Source organism: Heterocephalus glaber, unplaced genomic scaffold (genome assembly GCF_053883595.1).
Source record: "Heterocephalus glaber isolate CG9 unplaced genomic scaffold, H.glaber_assembly_v1.0 deba00001004, whole genome shotgun sequence".
Classification (NCBI taxonomy): Eukaryota; Metazoa; Chordata; class Mammalia; order Rodentia; family Bathyergidae; genus Heterocephalus; species Heterocephalus glaber.
Window position 1 is genome coordinate 1,796,462 of NW_028258179.1, and position 11,372 is coordinate 1,807,833.

General features: G+C 34.3%; 1 protein-coding gene and 1 non-coding gene across 13 annotated transcripts in view; one reads left to right on the top strand and one right to left on the bottom strand.

Moving 5' to 3' along the window:
- Agfg1 (ArfGAP with FG repeats 1) overlaps positions 1 to 11,372 on the top strand; it is a 62,128-nt gene that overhangs the window by 41,277 nt on the left and 9,479 nt on the right. For 5 of the 12 annotated variants that reach the window (XM_021247006.2, XM_021247009.2, XM_021247011.2 and 2 more), the window contains 6 exons: positions 858 to 1,038; positions 2,067 to 2,146; positions 2,447 to 2,539; positions 8,226 to 8,273; positions 9,749 to 9,907; positions 10,762 to 10,853. In XM_021247006.2, the coding sequence (XP_021102665.1) occupies positions 858 to 1,038; positions 2,067 to 2,146; positions 2,447 to 2,539; positions 8,226 to 8,273; positions 9,749 to 9,907; positions 10,762 to 10,853 (653 nt within the window). The remainder of the gene's footprint in view (positions 1 to 857; positions 1,039 to 2,066; positions 2,147 to 2,446; positions 2,540 to 8,225; positions 8,274 to 9,748; positions 9,908 to 10,761; positions 10,854 to 11,372) is intronic. The other 7 variants (XM_013066822.3, XM_004867998.3, XM_004868000.3 and 4 more) reach the window with 4 other exon arrangements.
- Positions 1,286 to 1,425, bottom strand: LOC147828544 (U4 spliceosomal RNA). Its single transcript, XR_015450630.1, has one exon. It is a non-coding gene; the product is annotated as a U4 spliceosomal RNA (small nuclear RNA).

Consider the following 11,372-nt stretch of genomic DNA (forward strand, 5'->3'; position numbering starts at 1 on the left):
ACTGAACTAAATCCCAGAACTCTAAACTTCAACTTTTAAAAGGAAATAATTGAAAAAATTTTTGTTTTGTCCTAGAGAACATTCTTTATTCTGTGGCCATAAAGTATGAATAGATTCCATTAACAGAGGTTAATGGGAAGGTTATTTGGTGGTTTCTGTAATGTATTTAGTTTGAACTATTTTCTATTAGTTCTTTGATATTTAAATCCCTTATCTTTATACTGCAGTTTTATACCAAATTTTGGTCTTAAGGTCAGCATTTTGCCTGTGAAAATGAATAGTGCAAGGATCTAGTAGTGCTGGCCTGGATTTTGCAGCCTCATCTCTGAGCCTGCTTTTGTCTCCAGAATGAGAATGAGAATAGCACTGAATTCATGGAGCTGGGTTTTATGTGTTGTTGCCTGTGTGATACTAGAGCAGTGCCTGACATGCAATAAAAGCTTAGTAAGTGCTACTATAATTGTCTCTAATTTTTTCATGAAAAAACCTAGGAAAATGATAATACTAATAGGTTGTTCATATTTGGTCCAGCATTTTGAGTTTATGTTTACTTCATTGAATCCACTTGTCTTGGATTTAAGAATTTCTTCTTTATAGTCTAAATATATTATGACTGTTATTCTAGACAGACTCTTAGATTTTGTTATGGAAATAGAAATTTTGTTTTCAGCACAGTGATTTATGTAGGAACTAATCTTGTCTAGTATTGTTTAAATTATTTAGTGAAGTCCAGAATCCTATTTAATTTTTTAGCTCCGAAACAGTTTTAAGTTTACCTCTGTTTTGTTGCAAATGTGGTTGATGAGCTGAAGGTTTTGGTGTAATTTTTGTTTGTTTGTTTGTTTGTTTGTTTCTAGGTGGTGATCAAGGAAGTGGTTTTGGGGCCACAGGGAAAGCTCCTGTTGGTTCTGTGGTTTCAGTTCCCAGTCAGTCAACTGCATCTTCAGACAAGTACGCGGCCTTGGCCGAATTAGACAGCGTGTTCAGCTCTGCGGCCACCTCCAGTAATGCATATACTTCCACTAGTAATGCTAGCAGGTACTTCGTCTTGGCATTCCTGCTTTGTGTTTTTTAATTTTTTTCAACTCTGAGTAACATAGTTAAATAACTATGTGGGGCATATAATTCAAAAATAGAGTAGTCTTTAAATCTGAGGAAATCAAGTTTAATTTGCTAGTAAAAATATAATCCTTGAGTAATTGCCATAATTTTATTCTTCCTTGCATCAGAAATTTTGTTACTATAATCTTTGAATGCTAAAATTAATTAAAAGAGTATATGCACATCTTTAAATGGACATTTAAATAATATGCAGATTGTACTCAGCAGATAATCCACTTAATAGTCAGATTATGTACTTTCAATTAGCAATAATCGCGCCTTGGATAAACCTCATTGGCTATGATACTGCCACTGCACAAAGCTCAGATTATGTACTTTCAAGGCAGTTTTCAATCCTGGAGACAAAACTACTATGTTGTAGTCTTAGTTTTTAGAGCTCTTTGCACCAAAATCCATCATTAATTCCATCTCTTTTAAGTGTCCTACTGGTATTAATAAACAGACACACTTTTTACTATATTCATTCATATAACATCTGCAAAAGAATTCTTTTGTTCAGCTATGTATCTGTGTAAGACCACTTGTTCTTCATATACTTCAATCAAAACAAATCCCAACATTTTGATCTTCTATTAAATCAGCCTTAAAGGTATTTGTGAAAATATGAAACAGTCCTAGTCTTCTCATTAAGTTCCTTTTGTTTTCAAAATCTAGTTATTTCATAATACAAGTGATATATATATTATGTATTAGCTGTATTTAAATCTGAAGAATATTTTAAAAAATTCTTGACTTTCTTTGTGATCCATATTGACAAATATAGTACACATAAAATAAGTTGTTATTGGGTCTCTAATTTTTCAGAATGTAAACATATCCTGAGACTTGTAATCTAAGAACTGTTGAAATACATGATATGTGTAGTATTTCCACATTTTATGGCTATCTGGTAGGCAGATTACTTTTTTTTTTAATATTGACTCTTTTGAAATATTTGTTTTCAGCAGTGTTTTTGGAACAGTGCCAGTGGGTGCTTCAGCACAGACTCAGCCTGCTTCTTCAAGTGTGCCTGCTCCATTTGGAGGTATGTGCTTCTGGCACATGTGTGTATGTATGTGTCCCTATCTATCTGTCTGTCTATCTGTACATACAGGTATTGGTTTTATAGGAGACACACACACACACACACACACACACACACACACACACGGTAGCATTTTCTCTAATAGACTGATGGAACTATAGCTTTTTTGATAATAAATTACTGCAATAATTTATTACCAAAAAGGTTGTGTTTTCTGTCTTCATCAATATCACAAATATTTTAAATCTTTAAATACAAAATGTATTAGGATTTTATAGTATATTTTCTAATTTTTTAAAGCTACGCCTTCCACAAATCCATTTGTTGCTGCTGGTGGTCCTTCTGTGGCACCTTCTACAAATCCATTTCAGGCCAATGCCAGAGGAGCAACAGGTAAGGGAAAAAGACAGATTTTGGGATACTAAATGGGGAAAGTTTTTTTTTCAGAAAAACATCATATGAACAACACCAGAAAATCAAATCTTTTTTACTGAATTGAATGGAAAATGGACAGAAGAGTTTGCCTCTAAAGACAAAGACAAACTGAAAGTTTATAAAATTTTGTAATTTAACAGTTGAGAGAGACCTTAGAGAAATTATCCAGTTTCCATTCTTCTGGTCAGAGCTTTTATTGTTCAGGTAAGGAAGCCCAAACGTGGAAGTACTTCCTTGGACTCACATAGCTAATTTATAGCAAAAGAAGAACTTGAAAACAGTAATTTTGATTTTTTTTTGTGGTCTGGTTCCAGAATTGCTGGCTGTAAGTCATTCAATACTTTTCCTGCCCAGAACTCTCTCTGTAGCATAGGTTGATCTTGAACTTGAGACCTTTCTCCTCTTTTAGCCTTCCAAGTGAAGGGATTATAGATGTGTGCTGCACTGCCTTCCTTTTTTTTTTTGGTACCGGGGATCAAACTTGGGTCCTTGCGCTTGCGAGGCAGGCGGTGGAGCCACTGAGCTAAATTCCTGGACCTGCACTGCCTTCCTTTAAATCATTCTTTCTTAGTAGAACATTACTATGAGTGTTTTCCCTGTAAGACTGCATCAGATAATGGGCTTTGTTACATGAACTATAATTAAGTCTCACTCTAGTGCATCTTTTCCAGGGTGTTCACATAGTTTAAGCTGTGGGGGCCTGATTCAGTTTTAGTATAATACTTGAATATTTTCTTTGATGGTTTTTTCCCATTAGCCACCTCCCCACCCTACCCATCCCTCATTTTGTTTGATTCATAACTGAGCCCGTCACATCTCTCATTCGGTTCTTAGAGTTTTATCCCATTAGGCTGAACAACAGAGCTCTTTGCCATTGTCTCGGGATGTCAGTAAGTGCAGGTAGTATGACTGGATAGCCATTGAATCTCGACTCCCCCCACCCCCTTCCTCTCTCTCTTTTCTCTCTTTCCCTCCCTGCCGTTGTTTGAGACAGGGTCTTACTGTGTAGTCCAGGCTGGTCTTGAACTCACTGTGTAGCCCAGGCTAGCCTTGAACTTGCAGCATTCCTCCTGCCTCAGCCTCTCAAGTGCTGGTTTTACAGATGTGCCCCACCATGCCTAGCTAAATCTAGATGTTTTTTTAAAGCTTCTTTTGGGTGTGAATGTCTCAGTGCTTTTAGCACCAAAGCTTTAACCCCTTTGATAGCAAATGTTGATAGCAGATCTGGAGAAGAGTAGGTACTTCTAACATAAATTAAGTCATTAAGAATTAGTAATTAATTCGTAAATCTCTGTCATTGGCAAGATTAGAAGTTTGAGTAACTTTTATATAAATGTCTTTTGTCATAATTTGTTATTATCTAACATAATGGCTATTCAATAAGTTTTTGAATTGCACATTGAATTTTTTATTTTTTATTTTTATTTTTTTGGTACCAGGGATTGAACTTGGGACCTTGCGCTTGCCAGGCAGGCGCTGGAACCACTGAGCTAAATCCCTGAGCCCTCGAATTTAATTTTTTAATATTGGTTTCTTTTAATTTAAAAAGTGTATACCTAATCAGTGATTGTTTTAAATTTTGTGCTTTGCTTCTTGTCTATTAATTCAGGTATATCTGCTTTAAATTTCTATTTGTATTTTCTTTATGAGTGTGGTATATGTGATGTTTCTGTTTCTTGGCATATTATTTTGACTTAGTGGAATGAATTTGTAAAATGTTTCATGTCATGACAGGACTTTATACATTGTCTCATTTAATCTTCCCAGTTCTCAAATAAATGTCTCAATTACTGTGTGAAAGTCACAGAAACTGAGGCTGAAAAAAGTAAAGAGGTGTATTTTAAGTACAGCCAGCCAAAATTTGTTCAAGTCCTAATTTAGTATTCACTTGAAAAGCTTTTTGTATTTTGATAATGAGTAGGCTAAGGATAATGCAAAAGGTACCAACATTTGTTGTGTGAAAGTCATTTGCAACATACTGTTGAAGAATTGTTCAGATCCTAACCCCATTTAACAACTGAGTAATGGAAACTCCCATTGTACCTTGACTGAGGTTGTATTAACTTCTCAAAGCCTTACTGCTGTCCTCATCTAAAGAACGTGAGCACTGTTCTCTACCTGGCAGGATTGGTTTGAAATCAAATGATGCATGCCACCCTGTGCGTTTTTGCATTATATTATATACTTGAAAAATCATACTTGTATTGTCTTCTCATGACTGTATCTGAGTTGGTTTTGTCACTAAAATTAAGCACTTTTTTGCTTATTTTATTTACAGTCTGAAAGTCTTGTAAGTTAAGGTTCTACATAGGATATAAAATTGTAAAATGTGCAGATGATATAAATTAATTTTAATATGAGCAAAGTTATTTTAGATAAATCTATGCCCACACATTTATTTGTGGATAAATTATTTTTAACATTATAAGCCTGTTTGAATATAATCACATTAATCACCTTTATTAGGTTATTAATGAATTGACTAAAATGTTGGTTGTGTATGTTTCTATTGAAGCTGACATATAAACAGTACTTTGACAAATGTTTAGGAATTTCCAGTGCTTTATACTATCAAAATTAATACTCTTTAGGAATTGTTACCTTTAAATGAGTTAAAACTGTATTACTACATTTTGAGGTGGCTTTGGCAAGAGGATCTTGGGTCATAGTTCTACGTGAAATTTGAAAAGTTCTGGAAGTATATTTCATTCTTTAAATACACATTTTAATCTTTTTTTAAAATTTACAAAATGTTGGAGATTTACATTTCTTTTAACATATAGGAACTTTGTTTAGATTAACCTATATGGCTTAAGACCTTTTAAATTTTATGATTCTATGATATTTAGCATTAGTTTTCCACAGTCATTAAATCTTATTCATAAAGTAATTTTCAGTAATTAGGAAAATTCTCTTACAGATAGTTCTCATTTCACCAATGAATGCATGATCTTTTTTTTGGGTACTGGAGATTGAACTCAGGACCCTGCACTTGGAAGGCAGGCATGCATGTGTGATCTTTTTTTCCCCTTTATTTTAAAGAATGGACAAATGGTTTTAGAGATTCTTTTTGCAGGAAATAAAGGAAATAACTTATAGAACTGTAAGATTGAGCTGAAAGATTGCATAAATAATACCTATATGCTGCATCTTTTTTTTAATCTAGTAGATAAAAACTCATTTGCAAAAATGGTAATGAATTTGGCTTTAGGGTTCAAAGTTAGTAATAGCTAACCTGATATTAATACCTAGGATGCTTCTAAACTAATGCTGTTTTCCATTCCAGCTTGATTTTGTATTTATGAAACATACACATATCAGCACTATGGTTTTTTCTTTGTTTATATCTAAATATTCAGTAGGCCCACTTACCCTGTCTTAGTATACTCTGAAAATGAAAATTAATGTAAAAGGCAAACAATAAAAGAAGGAAAGTTGAGAAACAAAGGGAAAAATCTAAGAAAGTTAGATTGGACTGCATAGTACATATTTTTATTTATAGGAAAATAAAGGACTTCTGTTCAGAAAATTAAAGAATTCCTTATAACTCAATAATAAAATTACTATGGAAATCAAAACATAGGCAAAAGATTTGAATGAACATTTCTCCAAGAAGGTGTAGAGATGATCAGTGAGCACACAAAAAGATGTAGATCATTAGTCAGTAGGGGAATGTAAATCAAAACCACTGTGTGGTGTCACTTTATACCTACAAAGATGACTGTAGTACACAGTAATAAGCATCAATGAGGTAATAAAGTGATTAGAAACCTCATATATTGCTTGTGGGAATGTTAAATGGAGCAGTGTCTTTGGAAAACAGTCTGACCATTCCTCGAAAGGGTTAACAAAGTTATCTCGAATTTCTACTATTAGAAATATACTCAAGAGGAATGGAAACATAAATCTGCACAGAAATTCATATACAAGTGTTTATAGCCGCATGATTCATAATGGCCAAATCTGGAAGCAACCCACATCTCATCAAGTGATGAAACAAGATGTTGGATGAGCATACAGTGGAATAGTTTTTGATAATAAAAAGTAATGAAGTTCTTACATGTGCTATCCAACATGAATAAACCTTAAAAAACCTTACTGTAAGTAAAACAAGCTAATTACAAAAGGCCACAAATTTAGGGTTCTGTTTGTATGAAGTGCTAAGAATAGGCCAAAGTCTAGAGAGAGAAAATTTACTAGTGGTTGCCAGGGGTTGAGGTGGTAGCAGAGTGGGCATTTATGGGGAGTAACAGCTGACAAGTATGGAGTTTCTTTTAGAAGGGATAAAAGTGACCTAACGTTTGATTGTGGTAATAGTTGTATAACTGATTATATAAGAAATCTTGAATTCTCTACTTTTGGTGGACAAATTGGAATTTGTCTGAGACTCCAGAACTTCGGCCCCTGGGGCAGGGTAGTATGTATTTTTGTGCCAGAATTAATACAGTGGTTAATATCATTTAACAGTTACTGTGGTTGAGATGTTCCTGCCCATATTCTGTGGAATCCTGTGCCCAAATACATACCAGAAATGCTGAGATAACCATAATTAACTAGTATTATTAATGTAGGACTTTTCAAAACCTTAAGAGTGCTCCGAGAGGCGATACATGTAAAATGACCAAACTTCTTCATCACAGAACCATTAGCTTTTTGTTGAAGTCAGAGCACAGTATGAAAAGGTCTTTATAAATTATCAAAAATAATATATTTTTTGGCTATTTACTATATAGCACTTAATTCACTGTTATACATTTAATCTGACAGCAGCTTTGCTGAAGTGTGAGGTCTTATTATCCCTGTCCCCTCGACCCCTCCGTCGCTTGGCAAATGAGGAACTCAGGCTTCTCGCCGTTAAATAACATCATGCAGCGAGAAAATGGCAGAACCAAGACTCAGAAGCACCTTGTCTCTCAATCACTGTTTTCTCCCATTTATGCTAGTCTTGAAAGTGTTCTCACTGACAATACATAGAAACGTATTTTAGAAACCACTCACCCCACATTTTAAAAATAAACAAAAAGTTTAAGTACTTAACAGTCTGAGCTTGTCTTCTATCAATTGTGTATGTAACTTCTGTCCTCAAACGTGCCAGGTAACATGTATCCAAGATGCGGTGTTCTTTTTTCTCCTGTTCACCCTTCTATTTCAAGCTGAAAGTGTTCCACTTACCTTTCTAATGAACTATGTTTAAAAAATTTTCCCCTCGTGATACTTAGTGCACTAATTTATCTTGTAAGTATTTCTAGTTACTGAGTGGTAAATAAAACTATCAGGCATTATTCAGGTGCTGTCTCCAAGACTTGAATTTGTAGATGCTAAAAAGTATTTTTGGAGGTAGCTCATGATGCCTACAAAGCCGTTTTTATGGGTACATTTGTGTCTTCACATGAAAAGTGTTTATTTTTGAAAACTGGATTTCAGTGTTCTTCATATGATATTATTCTAAACTCCACTTTAAGCAGTAGAAATGTTAGAAATAAAAAGTCTCATCTTGTGAATGTGTTTTTATAGTACATTTTTATGCTACCTAGTTGGCAACAGTACATTCTAATTTTAAAAACTCTAATGAACATTTACTTTTATTTTAATAATAGTTGTCCATGACTTAATTGACATTGGTCTCTTTATGGCTTTCCATAAGGCCTTTCTGGAGCAATGCATTCTCAAGTGTTTCCTCACGCTCATTTTGGTAGGTGGCCACAACTAACCTCTAGATTTGTGTAGCAATTTGTCTACCTGCTTGTGGAAGCTTCTGCTACGTTTCTGGATCCTTGCATGTTTAAGTTTTTCCATGTTTTCAAATGGAGTGGGCATGGATGTGTGGCATCAAGATCACATTGTATATTCAGTTATATGACGATCTTTGTAGCAATTTATGTTTTAATGCTAAAAAGCAGTATTGCTTACCTCCATGGTCACAATATAGTGTTAATAGCTGTTTTGATTCTTTTCCTTAAGTTTGAATTCATAGTACTTTGAGTGATATACCAAACCATTGTACCACATTGTTCCATGGAGTTTGATTTTGCTTAAGTGTATCCAAGTGTTGCTTTTTACTGCTTTTTTAAACAGTGATTTGTCAGTTATGTCAGTGCATTATTGTCTGTTATGAAGCCCTCCCGTTTCCCTTGCAATGTGCTTACTATTCTTTCACTTGCTTCCCAGTAGCCTGTTTTTCCTTTTTTTTCTTGTCAGCAATGGACAAATAATTTTAAAAAGTTTGATAGTACAGTTAGATTGAGCAAAATTGCATTGTGATGACATTAGCACTATGAGCATTATTTGGGTAACTTCTGTACCTTGTTTTTCAGTTTTGTAGAAATTGAAACGTGATTTTATGGAACATTTTTAGTATTAAGTTTCTGTGTCAAATCAGTGATCGAGTTGGTAAACTTTTTAAGATCAGGAAATTCAGTGAATTATGGTTTTTGGAAAACATACTAACACCTTTGCATTATATAATTACTAGAAGTATATTTAAGGCAGCCTTACTGTCTGTTTATCTCACTGAGTCCTTTCCTAGAAATATAGCTGGAAGGTGCTGTATTAAATATTTACCAGCAATAACACAGTGTTCTGCCTACTACACGTGTTTCTGTAATTGGAATTGGTTTATAAATGATGAGTTAAAAGGGGTTGTTTTGGCTCTAGCTTTTTACTCTAGTTATAAAACCTCATAGTTTTGAGTGGTCTCCCTCTGACTCTGTCCCATAAACCTTTTTACTTTTTAGTAATATGTTTTGTAGAGTTAAAATTTTTTTTCCAGGAATGCACATATTACATTATGGCAATCACTTGAAAAAATAAAACTAAGTATAGCAAAACAAACCTAAAAACAAAAATGTATAGTAGTTTATATATGAATTGCATTAGGAGAGGCGTTAAAAAGCAACTACTGTTCAGACTTTATATAATTACTTTGAGAAATTTTCTTGGGCTTTCAGATGACAGCTTTAGTAAGTTCATTTTGGTCATTGGTTATGGTGAAGTTTATAACGCTAAAACTCATCATTACTAACCTTGTTGGAATTTTGAGATTTCAGATGCCTTTAGTGTACATTTTAACATTTTTCAAGGGAAGTGATATTTATTCTACAATTGTTGAGTATTAGAAACAAACTGCTGTTTTCAGTGTCACTCATGTGCCCTCCTTTTCTTATTCAGCGGCAACCTTCGGCACGGCGTCCATGAGCATGCCTGCGGGGTTCGGCACTCCTGCTCCCTATAGTCTTCCTACCAGCTTTAGCGGCAGCTTCCAGCAGCCTGCCTTCCCGGCCCAAGCAGCCTTCCCTCAACAGACAGCTTTTTCTCAACAGCCCAATGGTAAGGCCTAATACTGGCTAGTTGCAGGTCTGCTGTAGGTATCTTTTTTGTGGCATAATGTGAAGTGTTTGGGACAATGACTTATCTAAGAAAGCCTTTATAGCAGTATGTACTTAGTGTTCACTACACAAAAATTGAAGCCATTGAATGATTTGGGTCTCAGAAAACTGATTTTATGCTTTTCAGAATTACCAGTGTCTTTTTCTCATAGTATTTGTTTAGTTTTGTTTTCTATCACAAAAAATGTTTCCTGGGTGCTTTTTTTCTATAAGGATTTGTGTGAACTAAATTAATCTTAAAAATAGATTACACTTTAGTTGGAGTTTCTTGTTTTCAGAAAAGGTGTGAAAATTTCACTCCACCATTATTTTACCCATTTCTCATTTACCAAAGTTTGAAATCCATAGATTTGAAGATTATTCTGGAATTATAATTACATGTTTTCTTTTTTATCTAAGTGATTAGATAAAAATTTGGAAATCTGGTCCATGGAAGAACCATAAATGATAAAACATTTCCAGGAAATTCTGTGATGTTCTCATTGAAACCGTTGCATTGCCCACAGAACCCCCCATGAATAATCAGGCCCATCAGTTCATTAAATGCTTTGAATTCCCATAATTTACATAGCTGGGACAAGTTGGCATTGATGCCTCAGAAGTGTCTTATGAAAGCTCTTTTAAGGCATAACTTAGAAGCTTGTCACTGGTGTCTGAAAGAGCATGCAACTTAGCAACTTAACCTTGATAGTTCATTCCTGCTGCTCTGGCTAGAATTTCTCAGAAGTGTAGAGACTAAGCATCAGATTATGTCTTGAAGATGTAGATGATCGTTGGTGTTTCTGCTTTAACAAGGTGCAGGTTTTGCAGCATTTGGACACACAAAGCCAGTGGTGACCCCTTTTGGTCAAGTTGCAGCTGCTGGAGTACCTAGTAATCCTTTTATGGTAAGTGAGATTCAAGGATAAGGACTTTATAAGTTGTTGCATCTCATTTTCCAGTTTGAAAAAACAGGGTATAAATATTCCTGCATGCTCTTTGGTGTTCTACTGATAAAGCATCTGGAGATTATACAAATTGAGACATCCTTATCTGATCTTGAAAAATAATTAGTTGCAAATCAACACAGTGACCATAAATAAGCTATTTTGCAATAAGAAATGTACGTGCTTTTTCTCAAAATACTGTTTTAGTAGAGAGCATGGGATTAGTAAATCAGTATGAAAGAATCTTAGTGTCCTTTTTGGGCTCTTAAGAATCAGAAGTTTTTCTTTTAAAGGGCCAAGTCCCTAGAAACTATTAGAGCAATCATATGAGATTATGGTTGATAAAAGCATAGTTCCTGATACAAAATTTTTAACTTTTTCCATTAACAGGTGTGAATGTTGTCAATACTAAAAAAATAATTCTTAAACTAAGTAAAGTTTAAATAAGATTAAAGTAAGTACAGTTTAATGTTTTCTTAT